Source organism: Cebidichthys violaceus, unplaced genomic scaffold (genome assembly GCF_023349555.1).
Source record: "Cebidichthys violaceus isolate CVI_PGR_0920_01 unplaced genomic scaffold, fCebVio1.0.p SCAF_16, whole genome shotgun sequence".
Classification (NCBI taxonomy): domain Eukaryota; kingdom Metazoa; phylum Chordata; class Actinopteri; order Perciformes; family Stichaeidae; genus Cebidichthys; species Cebidichthys violaceus.
In genome coordinates this window covers 7,411,333-7,429,755 of record NW_027176329.1, presented here as the reverse complement: position 1 = coordinate 7,429,755, position 18,423 = coordinate 7,411,333, and the positions used below count along the sequence as shown (strand labels likewise).

General features: G+C 41.4%; 1 protein-coding gene across 6 annotated transcripts in view; it reads left to right on the top strand.

Moving 5' to 3' along the window:
* Positions 1 to 18,180, top strand: part of adgrb2 (adhesion G protein-coupled receptor B2) — a 191,946-nt gene extending 173,766 nt beyond the window's left edge. For 2 of the 6 annotated variants that reach the window (XM_068710972.1, XM_068710968.1), the window contains 4 exons: positions 2,733 to 2,768; positions 4,818 to 4,931; positions 14,720 to 14,773; positions 17,243 to 18,180. In XM_068710972.1, coding sequence (XP_068567073.1) covers positions 2,733 to 2,768; positions 4,818 to 4,931; positions 14,720 to 14,773; positions 17,243 to 17,419 — 381 coding nt within the window. In that variant the 3' untranslated portion in view covers positions 17,420 to 18,180. The other 4 variants (XM_068710969.1, XR_011102885.1, XM_068710970.1 and 1 more) reach the window with 4 other exon arrangements.
* Positions 18,181 to 18,423: the final 243 nt, after the last annotated feature.

Sequence of the window (18,423 nt, the reverse complement as noted above, 5' to 3'; positions counted from 1 at the left end):
GTGAAGTTGTGGTGCTGGAATGAAAGAGAGGCGAAGAAAGAAACTAAGGAGGGAAGAGTTATCTGCAGAATGAATCCACCTATTTAATGTGACATTAAAGGATTTTAAACACATTTTATTTTTTAAATAATTTTAACTTGAAAAATGCAAATGACCCCATTTGCTTCTAATGTAGTGTCTCTTAGATCAAGAAAGTCATTGATAAAACACATATTTGCATTGGGAAACACTAGTTTAACCAATCAACATTTCTTTTAAACTTGAAAAAAATAAGAACTATGATTCACTAAATGAATTGTGGTGAACATATGTCTAAGTTAGAATATAGGGCAGAAAGACGCCATTGTGGCCTTCAAACAATTCCAACAATGTCTAATACATTGTCTCTGATATACAATGACAATATGTCCAACACACTGCGATAATAGCACAGTCGTGTGCTTCAGAACAAGTCTGCTTTGACAACTGTTATTATTTGCAGCTATTCATCGCCACTCACTGAGACAATGAGCTTTAAAATGAGTTATTTTCTTAATGACAGACAGCTTTTCTTCTTTGTATACTGTGTTTGATGTGTGTGTAAAGTGTGTGTGTGTGTGTGTGTGTGTGTGTGTGTGTGTGTGTGTGTGTGTGTGTGTGTGTGTGTGTGTGTTACCCCCTCCTAACTGTACAAGGTGGCACACCAGATGGACTGAGACAGACAGGATCAGAGGAAATGCCCGTAGTGAATGTCTTTCAGCCCACTTTAATTTTACACAAACAACACTTTGACATACACACAAAAGCAAGCACACGATAACATGGACACAAAAACACACGCATACCCAAACACACACTTTGGATCTCCCCCGAATGGCATCTTGCTGACTCACAAGGTTGATTTAAGAGATGGAAGCGACACTTTCCCTGAAAAGTGCAGATGCTTCATTTAGTGCTGAGGACATTAAAGACGAGTCATTAAAACTCATAAAAAATCAGAAGAGCTACGAGTGCACTCATGAATACCAAAAAAAAAGAAGAATTTGCAGAGAAACCTGGGGGATGTAATTTACTGCCATAATTTCACCCTGTTTGAATATGCTTGATTTGGAGATGGATATCAGTGCGTGCCTCTCAAGATTAAATCACAGCAGTGTTCTACTCCCCAATTTAAATATGGTGATGCATAATGGTGGGATCACGCAAATGTACTCACAGTGTTCATTTTACTGTGGATTTTTAGTGAGAGTTTTGTAAATGTAAACTCTAAATGATCTAATCAAGGTGTGACAAAGGTCCACAGGGCATACTATTCTACCATCCTACTATAGAAACCAGTAGAGGTTGTATTATTATGTTCTGACGATGTTTATTTAGTAAATGATGGTCCCATTTAGAATAAAATAGACCATAAAGCAGAGTATGCTTTAGGGGAGAGCTGTACATGGCGTCTCTATGTACTGTAACTCCTCCGCATTCCAAATACGGTCACTTCCATTCACTGGTTGCAAAAAGCCAAGATGGCAACTGCCGCAATCCAAGATGGTGACTGACAAATCGCCTAACTGGAGGCTTCAAAACGGAAGTCCACAAACCAGTGGGTGATGTCATGATGACTCCGTCCACTTCCTATATACAGTCTATGATTGGAATATAATCAGTATCTCGTTACAACAAAATGTTGGCTGTAGAGGTGAAGTTCCATATGAATCACTGCATTGAGTACATGCAAACGAAAGATGATAAAGTAGTGTGTGACTGTGGTTGGCTATAGGACCATCATGCCATCATAACAGCAAATCACATGAGGATTCCTTATGAACGTTGTATGAGTGAGTTAATGACATAATGCTATATGTGTTTCCACAACAAAACATGCAATATACTGTCAACGTATATGCATGTTGCATGTCTACCATATTGCAAAGCAAACTCAATCACGGAATTCCTCAGTTTAAGGTAAGGATTTTCTGTAGGAGGACAGTGATTGCATTGTGTTTAATGAGCAGTGAAAGTCACATCTCAGAGAGAGACTTATCTCTCTATCTGTTTGCATTCCTTTACCTTTTAGAACCTTGGCTGCCATAGCATCAGATCAGCAACGCTGCCCTTTCAAAAAATGAATACAGCTTTTAACTAACAACAAAGAGCAGCTCCTCTCGCTGCCAAATGTAAATCTGGCAGATGGCGAGAGCCAAAAAGGAAGTCAGGGATTGAATGTAATGCAATGCAATGTCAGGACCAGATGAGTTGGAAATGTCTGCAGCTGTTAAATTGGCGGCTTGTGTGCCACTCGCTATAACTGCACAGGCACTTAAGAGGAGAGTGGTGGGGTCCAAACAAGATTAGAGGATGAAAACCATTCCTCATGTTTGTTGTAGCTCTTTTAATCGGAATGTGTCCAACACTTTCTCCAAAAATAGCAAAGGAGATGATTTATGCTGCGGTTGCAGTGATTGTATTTGAGAGTATGTGAGCCGAGAAATTATTGTTTCATTCCAATTCTGGGTTATTCCACTTCACTAATCTCATTGCGTTGAAATAGACTGAATAATTTGCTTTTTGCCTTGAAATTTGTAAGAATATCTTTACTGTGTTGGGCAGCCAGTGCATATTAGCTTTCCTCTTGTTACTAAACAAAGGCACTGAGAGATCCACAGATACATTGAGATAGTTAGGTCTTAAGTTAAATAGTGGTGGAGGGGTTTGTTATTGATGCTTTCTTCTCTCCCCCTGCCCCCCTCCTCTTCCAGAGGAAAAGAGTACGGTACTCTGAGCTGGACTTTGAGGTAAGATCTCGGACCTCACCCCCTGTCATCAGCCTGTCCCTGCTTTCTTGTGCTTCTGCCAGGACTTGAGTAACGCATAGAGGAGCAAAACGCATTGCTAAATCCCTCCCTTCGCACATCTGTCTCCCTTGCATTTAGAACTATGGACTGTTTCAGACCTACCTTAGATAGTATGCTGTTTCTCCAACAATGGCCTTATATCCATCCTTACCTATCATCTCTCTTAATTGAATAATTTGTATCAATGAAAACATCCCACTGACATGTACAATCAAATCAAACAATGCTGTCATGTCATGGTAGGGGTCCTGGTTGAAGAAACAGTGAAGTAGAGTGCTTCTTGTGTCTGAATGAATACAAATAATCCAGTCATGGGTCAAAACGTATGTGGCTGTAGCTGATTGGTTGGTTATATCTCTTGGAATAACATGATTTGACAGTGAGTGAGTATGTTTGTGTTAGAATGACTTGGGTGTTCTGTGAATCTCCAGTCTCTAGCGAGTATCCCTTAGCAATAAAAAACCTCCCTTTGCAATGCTGCTTCTCGTGAGAATTCAGTTTAATTCAGACTGTTGCAAAGACTGGACATTCACCTTCCACCATGGAGATATATCTTTCATATAGAGGGTACGTGTGGTGACAAGCTACTAACAGTGACTATGTTTACCGTATCTGGCAAATTTACTGGAGAGTCATCTGTGGCCGCTGCATGAATTTAGAACAAGGAGATTGCCTCTCCGGGTAATCAACTCTTTTCTCATCAATTGGCTGTTGACTTTGAGAAAGAGGTTGATGTAGAAGTACCATTAAAATAGCGAAGGGTACACTTCCATGATTTAATGGAAGGTAAACTCATTTCCATCCATGTTTTTTTTTTGCCCATCCTTTTAGACTGTCAATCATTATTTTTTATACATACTATATAAACTGCAACATTTGTCATTATTAATAGTTTTAAACTTGATTAAGAATTTAGTATTTTTAGGGGGAATATATATTCCGCAAACTTAACGTAGCACTGAATGAATTTGTCAGATTTTGTCAGATCTGAGTTTTAGTTCTCAATATGGGTCAAGGGTCCAGAAATAACACAGACATCATCAGGGTTCATTTTCAAACTTTTCAAAGCTCCTCCAAAATGATTATGCAACAGTATAACTGGGCAGTACTCCTTGGAGTAATTATACTGAACTATACTTGGAAAGTCCTTGAAGTGCTTTATTTTGAATGTTATGAAGATCGCTTGCAGGACTTCATAGTTTACACCGGTTTCATTGGCTTTCAATGAAAACAGTGAACCACATGACTCAGTCAAGGAAAACTAAAGAATAGCAGCAAAAAGCAAGTAACTAGTTAGCGCCTCCTTAGCTGAGCAGAGATGAGAGTGCCCTCTCTGAAGTAATTGGAGCCAGTACTAAGCGCCAGTCCTGGCTGGTAAGTCTGCGGTGTGAGTGCTGGCATCTTGCCCCTGTGTCACTTTCAACCTCGCAAGCTGCTTTGACGATTAGCTACTGCTGAGCAGCTCCAGCACTGCCCATTAGCACAGAGAGACAACAGCAGTGGCACTGACAGATGCAGTTTGGTGTCAGAGAATTCAATATCGGGATTTAGCAGTATTCTAAACAGACATATTCAGAACGCAGGGAAGGCAGTTTTTGTCAAATATCCCAAGTGCCAGAGTTAAATTTCAGCCCTTCTGTTAGACATTTAATGAGTTAGACAAAATCCTGAGTTAACAGGACCACCAGCTAGCAGACACCAGTCTGGAACAATGGCACTTCTGTCAGTCATTGTCACAAAATTTTCACTTAAATGACTCCTCTGCAGCATTCCCAGTTGCCAAATTCTTAAAGACTGAAGAAGTGGATGATGTATGAGCATGAGGCAGCAATCGATCGCTCTGTCGGCGTACCTCTCTTATGGCTGGTGATACCGCAGTCCCTCAGCCTTTTACCCATTACCCTGCCTGCCCCTATATTGGCCCTCCTTTTCTTTTTTTTTGTTTCTATTTGGTTCATTTTTGCTGTCCCTTCCTTTCTTCCCTTCCAGAAAGTGATGCACACTCGCAAAAGACATTCTGAGCTGTACCATGAGCTCAACCACTCGTCCAAGTTCCACACCATAGACAGGTATAGCAGGGACCCCGCCATGTCCACATTCAAGGTAAGAGCATTGCCCAAACGCGGGACGGGAACCCGCTGTACCCATACACCTCCACCCCCTTCCGCACTTCGTCACAACCCTAAGACCCTACAGAATTGACTTCTGCACGGATCAAAATTGCACTAGGATGCTTCACAGAAAGTGGTCAGCTGGCTAAATATTATGAGCACTATAGTGACATTGCATTTCATTGTAAATGCAGCTTTCAGATGCAGATTACAGTCCTACAAATTTGATAATATACCAGATAAGGAACTTTTGAAAGTGGTTGTATCCATTATGGTGTCCTTTCTTCCAGCCAAATCGTTGCTTTAGAAATAAATGACTTGCCCTAACAAGGAAACTTGAATGTAATGTGAATAGTGTATGTATTGTCATTCAATTTGATCAATTCACTGCGGTATACGTCTGTGGACAATTGAACAATAACTACCTCATCAATATAACTTTCCTCCAGCTCTCTCACTGTAAATATCTTTTTATACCTGCTGTAATTGGCCTGAACCTAATTAATTCTCACTTGTGGTTGGTGCCTTATTAAATACCTGTCAAAACAGTTAGCTGAGGGATAATCGATCTTAGCCGGTTAATGAAATCCTAGTTCTGCAATTTGAGAGACCTGTGAAACTATTTCTCACTCTTATGAAGTCACCCCACCATAATGCATTCCTGAAAACACATTTGTGCCTCTACACACAAGTGCTTGTCTATGCCTGTGTGTTTACCTGGATTCATTGTCTATGTACTGTATGTGACGGTGTCTTTTTTCTTGTCTGTGTGTCTGTGTGGGTGGTTAGGTGGATGTGTGCGTCAGTGGGGTGCTTGGGAGGGCAACTGTGCACATGAGACACAAAAGCATCTTTGAATCATTAATACACCATTAGCAGCAGACGAAAGAGTCCCTGCTTGCTCTGCTCTGACCTTCAGAGAGCCAGTTTCATTAAGATTTAAAAACACGCGCACACGTTCGCACTCCCCTCATCTGCGGAGAGCCAACCTTGATAGGTGTAACTGTCCCCTGGCATCGGCGCCATGCTGGTTCACATCTAATTTACACTGCCAGTAACGGAACAAAGGCCAGCCTGACATCTCTCATATTACACATGCCATGTAGCCACACACACACACACACACACACATATACAAAGACGCTACCATTTCCCAATGCCAGCCTGGCGGCCTCTTCCTTCACTCCTCGTTTGCTCCACATCTTGATCAAGATTTTCAGAAGCGCTGGACGACTCCCCATCCATTAATGCCGAGCAAATATTTTATGGAAGAGAAGAAAAATGACAGGCTGCTTGGAAAGGCATGGGCCGCATATTAGAAGTGTGTGGTTGTTAACAGTCGCACTGCAGAATGCTAATGTGCCTCAGAGGGAGCGCAGGTGTGCTTTGAGATTCTGCCCAAATGTGAAAGAAACAAAAGCCCACCCACAAAAAATAGATAGGCCGTATTTAAGCTTATTAAGACGAGTTGGAACAAATATTTCTGCTGGTTTAGTGACATCATATAAGTTATGAAATGAAAGGGCAGCATAGATATGGCATGCTCATCCAAATCCATTATGTTTAAAGTAAGTAGGCAGTTCACTTAACTGTGAATAATTGCACGGATAATGCTATCAGTGTCAGGCCTTTGACAGGACCCAGCTTGAGTTCAGCTCTGCTGTTGTCAACATCTCACTTTGAGAGTCACCCCCAGACACGGACATGCTGACTATACAGTAATTATGGAGATGAGAAGGGTGTGTGTGGGGGGGTGTGCTTGTCCATACACTTGCAAATCAGAGTGCCAACTGTTCGTGGGTGGCTGCATGCCTGTGTGTGTGTGTGTGTGTGTGTGTGTGTGTGTGTGTGTGTGTGTGTGTGTGTGTGTGTGTGTGTGTGTGTGTGTGTGTGTGTGTCTCTCTCTCTGTGTCCTCTTGTTACTTTTTCTTTGTGTGTTTATCTTTTTTTATGTTTGAGATCAGTGTGTTACACTGCCTGGGTTTGAAGCACATAAACTGTTTAGGAGACAATTACTGCATGAGTAATGATATAAAATGCCATATAACACTGACACTGACAGTGATTTTCACATATACTACATTGAGTGCTGTGATCTAATAGCAAACATAATTGCATTTTACTGGGATACCTTCTCACGGATGGACACCCAAAGTACTGTGGAAGTTGATACTCACCCTGAACTTCATATGGCCAATTGACTTAGTCACTTAAGGATTGGCACTATTGAGCATCTCGCCTTTTAATGTTGAGGGAGACTAGCCAGTTCCAGGCAAAACTAGTAGAAGGAAAACCTCCACTACCCCTTACCTGTCTTAATGATGAGTCATCCTCAGGCAATGAGGCTTAAAAAACTCATTAACCCCCAAACTTTTGCAGACCTCTCTCCTTTAAAGTGCCTAAACAGTATTTTAACCCAGACACTAAACGACTTTTAACCCCTACTAACCACCGCGGGCGGTGTTGGTCGGCAACAGGTCCCCCCTCCCCCACCACCGAGGCACAACACCGAGCCATCACTAGTGCGCAGAGCGTCCCTCGTTTACAAAGAAAGTCAAAGTAAGACCTACTAAACCCCGCATAAGCCGTGTGCAGTAGAGCCCCTTTAACTCACTCTAAGGCCGTTAGTTGATGCGCTACATGTCGCTGTATGTGTCATAGTTTGCCACTGTACATACTGTAGCTGTGTTTCCGAGCTGTAAAAATGTACATTTCACATGTGATTGATTGTTCGCTAAACCTCTTAACCAATCAGCCAATAACCAATCAAAGCTCAGCAACCGTAAGTAGGCAAGGCAGGCCTGTCAAGCTTACCTAAGGCCAAGGAGCACATCCTTATTTTGTGTCTATACAAGTTGCATACAAAAAAAGCCTCATTCACTATAGCACATCCACTGTGTGGTGTTTTCCCACTGTGTGGAAGCTGATTCTTATTAATAAGGCCAACATTACCTGAGATAGAGTCAAGTTTGAAAACATATCAGTGGGTCTTCATCCTTTAAGCCTTTACTATTGTGCAATTAAAAACGGCACTCCTGATGCCAACGACAAACACATCAAATTTGCCAGTTATTTATGAATGACTAGAAATTGTTAAGGAAGAAGTCAACCCTAAAACACTGTTAGAAATCAGCTTGTGGTGCTCAGCAAATCTTGTTTCAAGATTTCAGCAGCACTTTGTGGGGAATTAATGCGTTCATTGCTTCTGGTTACACCCCACTCTGACATTTACTACTATCATTTCCTGCATCAATCTAAGGCTGCACCTAATGATTATTTTTATTAATGATTAATCAGTCAATCATTTTGTCAATTATATGCAAAATAAATAGTCTAATACTGTATGAAAAAAAAGAAGCGAAAACAAACTGTTAAACCCGGTAAATCAGCCCCCTTTGTAAAAGCTTTGTGTGTGTAGTGCTAGAATAAAAAAGCTTGAAAGGTGCTGCTTAACAGTGACTAAGATGTTAGGAGTTAAGCGAACAGTCAATTAGAGGAATGTACTTTATACTTATAGCATTACCTGCTCAAGTAGCCTACTTTTGACACTGAAAAGCCTTTTTCAAGGCGATACATTTTTGTAGTTACAGCCACACAGACATGGTCAAACTATGAGCTTACTCCATGTAGCCTACCATCCACTCCATCAGCGTTGTCTCCTAGTGAAGTGAGTGTATTTGATGAGCCTAAATATTAGGTGGTCCCCTAGTGGTGTGGTAGTGCGGTGCATCACAGCTTGTATCCCCTGTGCATCTGCATTCATACAATGAATGCTAATTCCCCTTCCTCCATCAACTCCTATACAAATTGAAATACACAACCTGGAATCACTATAACCAGATAGATGGATTTGTAAGGTGGTCTGATGCAGGACTGGCTTCATCTTCAATGATGAAAAAACAAAAAACATAAACATACTTTTTTGTTGTTGCTGTGGTTTTGCTGTTTGGGATTGTGTTTCCATTCCTGTAGCGTCACTGTGTGTGGTGTGATAATCCATGCAGTCCTCGTGCCCATTTCAGTGCCTGAATTAAACCTTATGACCCAAACAACATAACCACGTGATAAATCAGTTCATAAAGACAATGACCCATCCAAAACGATTCATAATCACCTCATAAACCACGATACTCTATCCATAAACTAGCTCATTGGCACTCAAAAGAGCCAAACATGATGCACTTTGTATGTGTGCCAATGAGACACTGTAAGAAATATCACAAATACTTATGCGGTCAGAAGAGACCTGATCCATTTTACTTCTCTGGAAAGGTAGGATCTGTGTTGAGGAGATGAGTGGATATCAGAAAATGTCCCCTTCACACTTTTTTTTTTCTACTTTTACATCTTGTCTATTTTTCTTTTCAAGTGCAGTGGGCTTAAAGTGGTCTTGGGCATTACATGTGTCATTACAGATAGAATCCACAAATTTCAATCTCATTTCTGCTGTTCCGCTTGTCTTTTCTTGCCTCTCCATACCACCTACTCACACTTTTGTTAACTCCATACTGCCCGGCAACTGGTAATCCCTTATATCACACTGATAGCTAGAAGCTGTTAGTGATGACTAAAGTGTTACTCTTTATAGATGGAAATGAGGGCGGAAGAGGTGACCAGAAAAGAGAGGTGGTAGACACCATATCACAGGACTCCCCATTAACCTCAATGTTGAAAATCACCTTGTCTGTCTTTTCTATTAGGCTATTAGGCTGCTGAGGCTAGCCGAGCTATTCCTGTCGCTGTTACATATTCAGTCTTTTTAAAACATGCATGACCTTTCTAATCTACCCTGTAAAATGGCTTACTGATAAACTATCGCTTCTTCTCCCAGTAAGAATTTATATATATATATATATATATATATATATATATATATATATATAAAACAATAATATAATAATATTAGTAATAATAATAACAATACACTTTTATTATTCTCTGTTGAAGTGGATAGAAAGTGGACTTCACATTACGTGCTAATGATAAAAACAAATCCAAATCCGACTCTCTTTTAAGTGCAGTGGATGCTCAGGCAGGGGCAATATGGCTTGCGGGGGAATAGAGTCCATTCTCACTGTGTCTCTCATAATGGAGACAGGAGACAAATGGAGTCAGTGGGGTTACTGAGAGACAAAGTGGTTGCCGTGTTTATGTAACACACTATGAATTAGTAATACTGTGTGCGCGAATGTTTAGATTTAAAACAGCGTCTTGGCCTCCGTCACTGTGGAGTTAGCCCGTAGTTTTCCATCCTCTCCACAGGGTTCAGGAGGTCATAAGACAAATTTGCGTGTGGTGCCCAGTGATGCAGTATTGTGCCTCACTGTGTGTTAGATGGACGGTGTGAGTTTGTGTGTATGTGTGTGAGAGAGAGACAGAGAGGGAGTTTGCACTGCGTAATAGCCAGGCTGATGCATTTTTTAGCTCTCAAATGGGATATATTTCCATCCCGTCGTCTGCTGTGTTCTTGATTAAATGAAGCGTGCTTGGCTTCCCTCTCCAGATAGACAGTGAGGAGTTGTGCGGAACGCAGTGGGATGGAGAAAAAGACAAAGAAAACAAGTGCTCTACTTTGTTGTGATTTCACTCATGCTAGATCAGAGCGGGGACAGCGAGCACATTTTTGATTATGAAAGATTCATTTGTGCTTGAGGCGTGTGTTTGAATTCCGTGATGAAATCCAAGTCTATTAGGCTACATATGGAAGTATATTCTTGGATTGGTCTAAGAGGGTTTTCCATTAGCCTGCATCATAAAAGAGAGGTGAGACCTGAGGTGCCCTCTTTATGCATCCACAGTTGACATTAGTGGCTGGTATTGATATTCCAGCATGTTTTTAGTCCACTAAAGGGAATCGTAGCTAAGGTAATGCTTTGGGGATGTGTCTTGTAAAATGAAGATGTATAATTTTAAATGACAAAGGCTCCATTTTTGTTGATTCAATGAGGGCAATTTGCGTGCATTTGCAAACCCTGTAGGCCTTGATAGTTAATTTTCTGGCATTGAGCTAAGGGGCTTCAATTTCACATCCCAGCAATAAAGCAAGTCCTCCCCTCTTCCTCCACTTCATATCTCATTCTCCCCTCTATTTATCCTCACGGCTTGACATTTTCTCTCTTGCCGTCTCCCTCGTTTTACCATTTCCCCCTCTAAACTCAGCCCTCGGTGGCACGTTTGAGGCATTAATTGAATAATTAATTCCTCTCATTAGTTTGTTTTTAATTATTTCCTTGCCCCCTTCTCCTTGCCGAGTATAAACTCATCAACTATTTTCATCCTTCCACACAAATTGCCCATGAAAACTGAGGGCTGGCAGAGTGTAGCTTCGGCGCACTGGCTCTATCAGTGGCCCCTAATGAGGGGACGGTTAGCCCAGGCGGAACAAGCCTAACACTGGCTTTGTGCACCAAGAGGCACAATACTGATTTAGCTCATTTAGTGCCCTTGGGCCAATTAAAGAGAGGTGAAAAGGGCCCAATTGCTAGCTGGAACTGTTTTCACTATAGGAGCACTGGCCTCGCATAGGCCAAGATAGCAGCGAACCAAGCCTGTGTGTCTGATTGCTCGTTTGTTTGCAATGTGTTGCACTAATGGAATGTATTTGCCGTACATTCTACAGACTTTGCTCCTTTGAAGGGCCTTATTATTTGTGACACAGATTCCTTCCAAGATTACAGATAAATATTCTTAAAGACCACTCTGCCCGGTTAGTCTATTTTGTGCCCCCCTAATGAATTATGCTGGGGCTAAATAGGCTAAATGGATCATTATTTTGACAATATGATAAAATAAACACACATAAAAAATAGTCCAGTTCTTGTTCAATGACTCAAAGCCCACAGTCAACAAACCACAGTCATGTTCTGGTATCCACTCATGTCTACTCGTGCGTTGTTTGATGTTGCTTTCATTTTCTTTGTGTATAAATGTGATTTAAGTTTGTTTCTCGTGAGCCTCCCACTCAGTGTATGTTTTTTCTTTGCCTTACTGCCACATTTTATTGATTTATGTTTTTTGTTTTTGTTTCCTGTTTTATGTCCTTTGTTGGCTGACTGGGCCTTGTGTTGCATGCTTGTTGTCATGTCCCAGTTTGAATGTAGCCAGACAGTCAACAGAGCCATGGGCATCCAAGTCAACAAAGGTAAAGTTAACCCACTTACCCACAACCACCTGTCCTCCCCCATCATCTCCCAAAGACAGCCTGCCACATTGCTTACACACATCCAGACACAATTTCCATTCCATGGTCCAAATAAGGGGGACTGTGAGTGGCAGTGAGTGGGCCTCATCTACCAGCACTGTAGCAGAGGCTTCTTGAGATGGCTTTAGAACTTTGTGCAGAAGCATATTTTTCTAGCATGAACTATCCCTACAAATTCCCCTTCACTTAGCTGTTTCATGCTTGCAGCTTGTCGTATTTTCTCTCTGAAAATCGGGGAGCTTGCCTGAAACTTCAAATGTTGGCAGTTCACGCAAAAATTTCAAATTTGAGACTGTTACACCTTTAACCAGTGATGGACATTGTGTTTGGGGGTCTTGTGATGCTCACAGCCACATTATATCTGTTTGCTCTGCTGTGCCAGTAAAACTATAATGGCAAGTGCTTTAATGTAACCGTATACCTCTCAACGTATATCCTCAGTGGAGTACTATAGGTGAGTTGTTCAAAATCAAACAATTGATGTTGATTAGATGCAGAATCAGTGAATGAAAACCTATACTGACACTTACATTGGAAACACTGATAATGCACAAACAGTGCTTTTAGGGGTTAATTATTTGAATCACGTTAAATGCTTTGAATGCTGATGAAGCAGAAATAATAAGGTGCTTATTATGGTGATTAAAATTGACCAGGAAAAAGTCTGGCAGCTATAAATTCAGCCTATTACAGATGGCGGATAATGTTCATACAGCAGGCACAGCTCTGACATCTTTGACTTTTTTAGAAGCTTGTTACATGGTGTAGAAATTTACAAATGCTGCATATGATTGGGCATGAGAACGGGAAGCAAATGAAAGAGAGAAACTGAAAGAAGAAAGGAATGACTAGGAAAGCAGAGAGAAAGAAACAATTGGTGAATAAACTACATTAGTTTATTTCACGATCTACAGTTTAATCTGTGAAGTAACAACAAATTCAAGCTGCCAGATAAATCTAGCGGAGTAAAAATACAAAAAATAAAAATATTGTCAGTCCCATAAATTTGTAGTACCGTCGAGTAAATGTATTTCCTCAAGTATTTCACTTACAATATACCACTGATGCCGCTGACAATATGTCAACAAAAATACTAAAAATGTTGTATATCAATTGCAAATTCAAATTCTCTATGCATGTTCAACATGCAAGATAAAGCCAGCTAATGAGCATGTCACATAGGGCGGTAAATCATGACACCCTAAGGCAATGTGTTGAAGCCTAGAAACTGCTTTAATCTCAAAGTGGGTGAATCTTCAATCTAACACACCAACACCAAAAAGTTTGTCTTTGTGTCTTACCCATTTACTGTAGACACTCCCTTACACGCACACAAACAACTCTCCGAGATAGAATGATTGGCAATTTCGTCTAATATTTAGAAAAAAAAGAAATACACATACAATTGCAGAAGCTTTTATTTTTTTTTTTTTTAAACTAACTGGAATACTTGCAGCTGGAGAAAAAAAGCACAAGTCAATAAAGCCAATATTAGTGAAGTTGTTGGAGCCACTGAAGGCAATCCATTTGTGCCCAAACTTCTGACAGACATAGAAAGTACAAATGACATGACTGACACTCCTCCTCCCCCCTGCTCCCCCAAAACAAACATGTCATGACGCACACGGAACTGTTTAGAGCAGCGGGCCAGAGAGAGCGGCTTTACCAAACACCGCAGGACTTTTCTGTTTTTTTGCACTGGTGCTGTTGGACCCATCACAAGCTCACACCCAACTAGTTACTTCAGAACACCTGTACATGTCGGACAAAAAAAAACATCAGACCACAAAAACAGCCACTTTGCTGACAGGAACATAAAAAAAACTGATATATAACACCGCATGGGTACAGCAGTAATGTTTGTGTTTAAGCCAGAGGCAGAACATACAGAGTCAGCATTGTCCACTTTATAGCCTAGCATTAACTATTTTATGAGTAGTGTTAACATACAGTACTAAAAAAAATCAATAATGCAGATAGTGCAGATAGCCTTTCCATGCACTAATAACCATATTTGTTATCCTCGTTCAACATTATTTAGAAAACATGAGCTCTAAAGCCTCCAGCACTGCTCAGCTTACGGCTTTTAGAATCAGATTACTCATACGCTCACATGCTGTCCTTTCTTTTATCCCTTTTTACAATAGTTGTGGTTGCTATTAGTGACGCATGCATAGCGTGTTGAATCCTTCAGTCACTCTGCCCTTGCTTTGTTCCATACAGTCTACGGTGAGGACGTTAAAAATGCCTTTTGCCTGTTCCAACACAGTTCGATTTTGTGTGCATAACCAGGCTCACGTTGCGTGCTGGATCACTTGTTTCTGTTCATATATTTTGTCATGAGAGAGCTGGTTAGGGGGATTGAGAGATGGAGAGAAAGAAGGGTAAGATGTAAGCACAAAGCAACAACTGCCTGTTCACCTGCTGAAGGTGTGGGAACAATGCTATTGTTTCAAGGCAGAGTTGTCAGTGACTGTGATCCCCCCCTCTTCTTCTCTCTATTTCTTTTTCTCTCTCTCTCTCTCTCTCTCTCTCTCTCGTCATCCCCTCGTCTTCTCCCTCCCATTTCATCACCACAGAGGGAAAAGCGATGGAGCATTTCGTCTGCCGGAGGTGAAAAGAACTCGTCGAGTGTAAGTAGAGGGGTTTCTGGCAGAGTGAGGGGGAGAAGGAGTGGGATGAGATGGGGCTTTGGGGCAACGAGGGAGTGGAGGCAGGCAGAGATGGCGAAAGGGAACGGATAGACACGCGGTAGCAGCACAATCGCGTTAGCCTAGTCTCCCAGGGATAAAGTTGGGCTTAACTGCAGAATTACCCACACTCCTGCATTACAAAATGTTCCTTCGCCAGCATTTAGCATGCAAATTGGCTCCCAGATTATGCCTTTTGTATTCATTTTACCAACTGTCAGGCTGTGACGCAGGGAGAATGATAATCAGGCAGATATTGCCCCCTAGCGCTCCGGCGACAATCATCACACTGCAAGGGGAGAAGGGAGGGGAAGATCAATGACTTGTGTGCGTGCGTGTGTGTGTGCGTGTGTGTGTGTGTGTGTGTGTGTGTGTGTGTGTGTGTGGAAGAGAGAGACAGAGATTGAGGGGGTGAATACCTCAAAGTGAAATACATGAGAGTTAAGGTGATGAAGGGAAGGTGGGATTGTAGAAAAAGAAGACAAAATGAAAGACGGGGGTAGCTGAGTTGCTGAGAGTTGAAGACCGTACAGCGCTCTCTTGAATGGATTACGTAGGCTATACGAACATAGAGCACACATTTCAGATGTGCAAACTGGAAGATATGCTCTGTGAACACTCCTCTTCTTAATGTGAATATTCAGCTCCATGTAGTCCAAAAGCTGTGGTAGTCTGCCTTGTCAGGTTTTTTTGTTTTTTTTGTGTGTGTTTGTGGGGGGGGGGTTGTTTCACTCCACCAAGAGTCATCTGGGCCAGCGATCCCTCACGTCTTTCCCAGCTCATATCTGTGAAATCATTATCTCCGCGAGATAATGAGTCTGATTTGAATAATGGCCCTTATCTGATTCATACCTCTAATTCCGTTTTTTAACTAATCCCCCAACATGTATTTTACATGCATGGTGGGCACATCTGCGGACCACATGCCGAGATCAAAGACCCCAGCCCGGAGGGTGTCATGCTTTTATCAGTCTGAAAAATCACTGATTGGGAGAGGTGGGAGATAAAGGAGGACAGGTATCGTTTCTGTATGCTAAAGTAGTTTTTGATGATAGAAAGATGGAAATGTGCCTTAAACTACAGGTGTGTATGGTCCTGCTTTCTAGTGTGTGTGAGGTTGAATCTGTTCTAAGAAATGGCCCTGAGTGGTTTGTCTCTTTCCGTGTCCGTGTGTGTGTGTGTGCGTGTGTGTGTCCGTGTGTGTGTGTGTGTGTGTGTGTGTGTGTGTGTGTGTGTGTGTGTGTGTGTGTGTGTGTGTGTGTGTGTTTGTTGATATTTGCAAAGGTTAAGGATCAAATTAAGCTTCTGTAAATGCATATTTGAATGAATCCATCTCTAAATCTGTATACTGGCCAAGGAAATGGTTTCCAAGTACTTTATTTAAAGGACAATTCCAGTTTATTATAATTTGGGTCTCGTTTCAATGGCCATCATTTGCATCCGTATTGCTATCACTATCCCCACCAAACTCAATTGCTGATATTTGGGAATGACAGTGCTGCAGTCCGACATGCCAAGAAACACATGCAGTAATTTTGGAAACAAGCAAACAGTTTAGTGGGATCGTTTAATCCACTTTATTTGGAGATTAAACCAAAAGTAAGTGCAGGCAAAATTCCTCTAATAATCCATCATTGCACAGAAAAGCTGTGTGTTTACACAGCTACGGTAAATACAGTAGGTCAAAATTGAAGTAGGAAGTCAGGAACATAGTCACCGACCAGGGTGGCCCAGGATAAAAAAGTGTGGGCCAGAAATCCCCCGCCTCCTGGTTCCAAAGGTAATGTGATCTTAATTTGATTGAAACCAACTGGAAATATTTAACGGTGAACTTGTACATTAACACATCAAATGTAGTTTCCAAGGATTAGTGCTGCATTTGTAAAGTGTTTTGTGGATCCCGAGGGAAGTGATGAAGACTGCAGGGTTGAAAAAAACAAAACGATCTGGGGGCAAGAAGTTAGAAAGAGGTGAGGTTACCAGACCGATGTCGCCCGCCCCTCATCCCTGCTTGAGACCAGCTGCTCAAGGCACACTTGAATCTTTGGTTGAACCCTCTGCGGTCTAGTTGAATTATGGGTAATGTAGGCGCCATGGTTTGTACTAGTATATAAGATGTGCAGAATCTGATAGACCCCTGGAAAGTTGCTCTCTTCGGTTGGGCCTGTTGGTCATTATTTTATCTTCCAAATAAATGTGGCTAATCTAACTTCTCGTGTTTCTTGCCCTGTCGGACATCGCTTCAACGATGTCACCACTGCTATTAGAACAGATCAAGATTGTGTCCAAAACCATCAGAATAAGACCCAGGTTGTATTAAACCAGATGTTTGTTATATCTCCGCGATGCCTTCATATGCAGGTTATTTTTTTTGCATACATGGCCCTTTTCCTTGTCCTCCTCCTCCATCAGGACAAGTCAACCCCGGAGGACCAGAGCTCGTGGGACAGCTTCAAGACCATGACCCCCGAGCTGTCCATCGTGCCTGGGGAGCAGAAGGACCGGATGGAGCTGCACAATAAGAACTGGGACTCCTCCTCCGCTAACACGCCTGACTCGTCTGAAGGAGACTTCCAGACTGAAGTGTGAAGACACACACACACACACACACACGCACACACATACACAAACTCACTTGAATACACACATGCTCATGCAGAGACAAACATTTGAAAAGCTATACATAAGTACATGATTTCTCGCAAAGATCTCACAACACACTGCTCCCCGTCTCCTGCAATGTGCTCTGTCGGATCCCATACTGTGTTTGTTTACTGACGAAGCGGACAGACATGGAGAGAAGACTGTTCTACCCTATATTTTGGCAAAGACTATTGAAAAGAAAGAACAGGGGCGTGACACGTCTGGGACTGAGGACATTTTTTAAACGAACTTAAGAAAACTATGAAAAACTTATTTCTGAGAAAAATGTCTTGATTTTATTCTGGAGAAAAAAGAAAATCTCTTTCAATTGTTTGATGATTTGGGGGGAAAAAAAGAAAAAAGAATATTTCTGCACCGTTAAGTTCTTTTTATAGCAAGGGGAAAAAACATCTCACTGAGGTTTCTCACACTGGTAGCCCCCCTAGGCACCCTGCTTTCATTTATTTCCTTTTCCCTTCTAATGGATGATGGAAGCATTCTATCTCTTATTCTGTCTTTCCTTTTTTTATTTAAGTTTTTTTTGGGATGGATAGGGGGTGGGGGACAACGGAAGAGCTGCTCATTGATATGTGCCATCCTCTTTGCTTTTTTCAGGTTCCAGTTCAACAACCCCATCCATCCATTCCTCTTACATCCTCTGTGTCAACATTGAATTCCTCTTTTTGTGTATTTTCTATGGTTTAGTAAAAAAAAAAAAAAAAATGTCATCTTCTATGGTTTTAAAAAATAATATAAATGAAACAACTGTTCAAGAATAATTGATTTATTTTCAGACTGGTAGATTTCTGCTTCTGCTGCCTTTTTCATTATTTTTGTCTTGCTTTTAATTTCCTGTGAGAATTAACCCATGTGGAACTTAAAAAAAAACAGATTTAGGACACACAGCACATAAATGTGAGCTTACGTTTTGAGGTAATGTGTGCCGCATG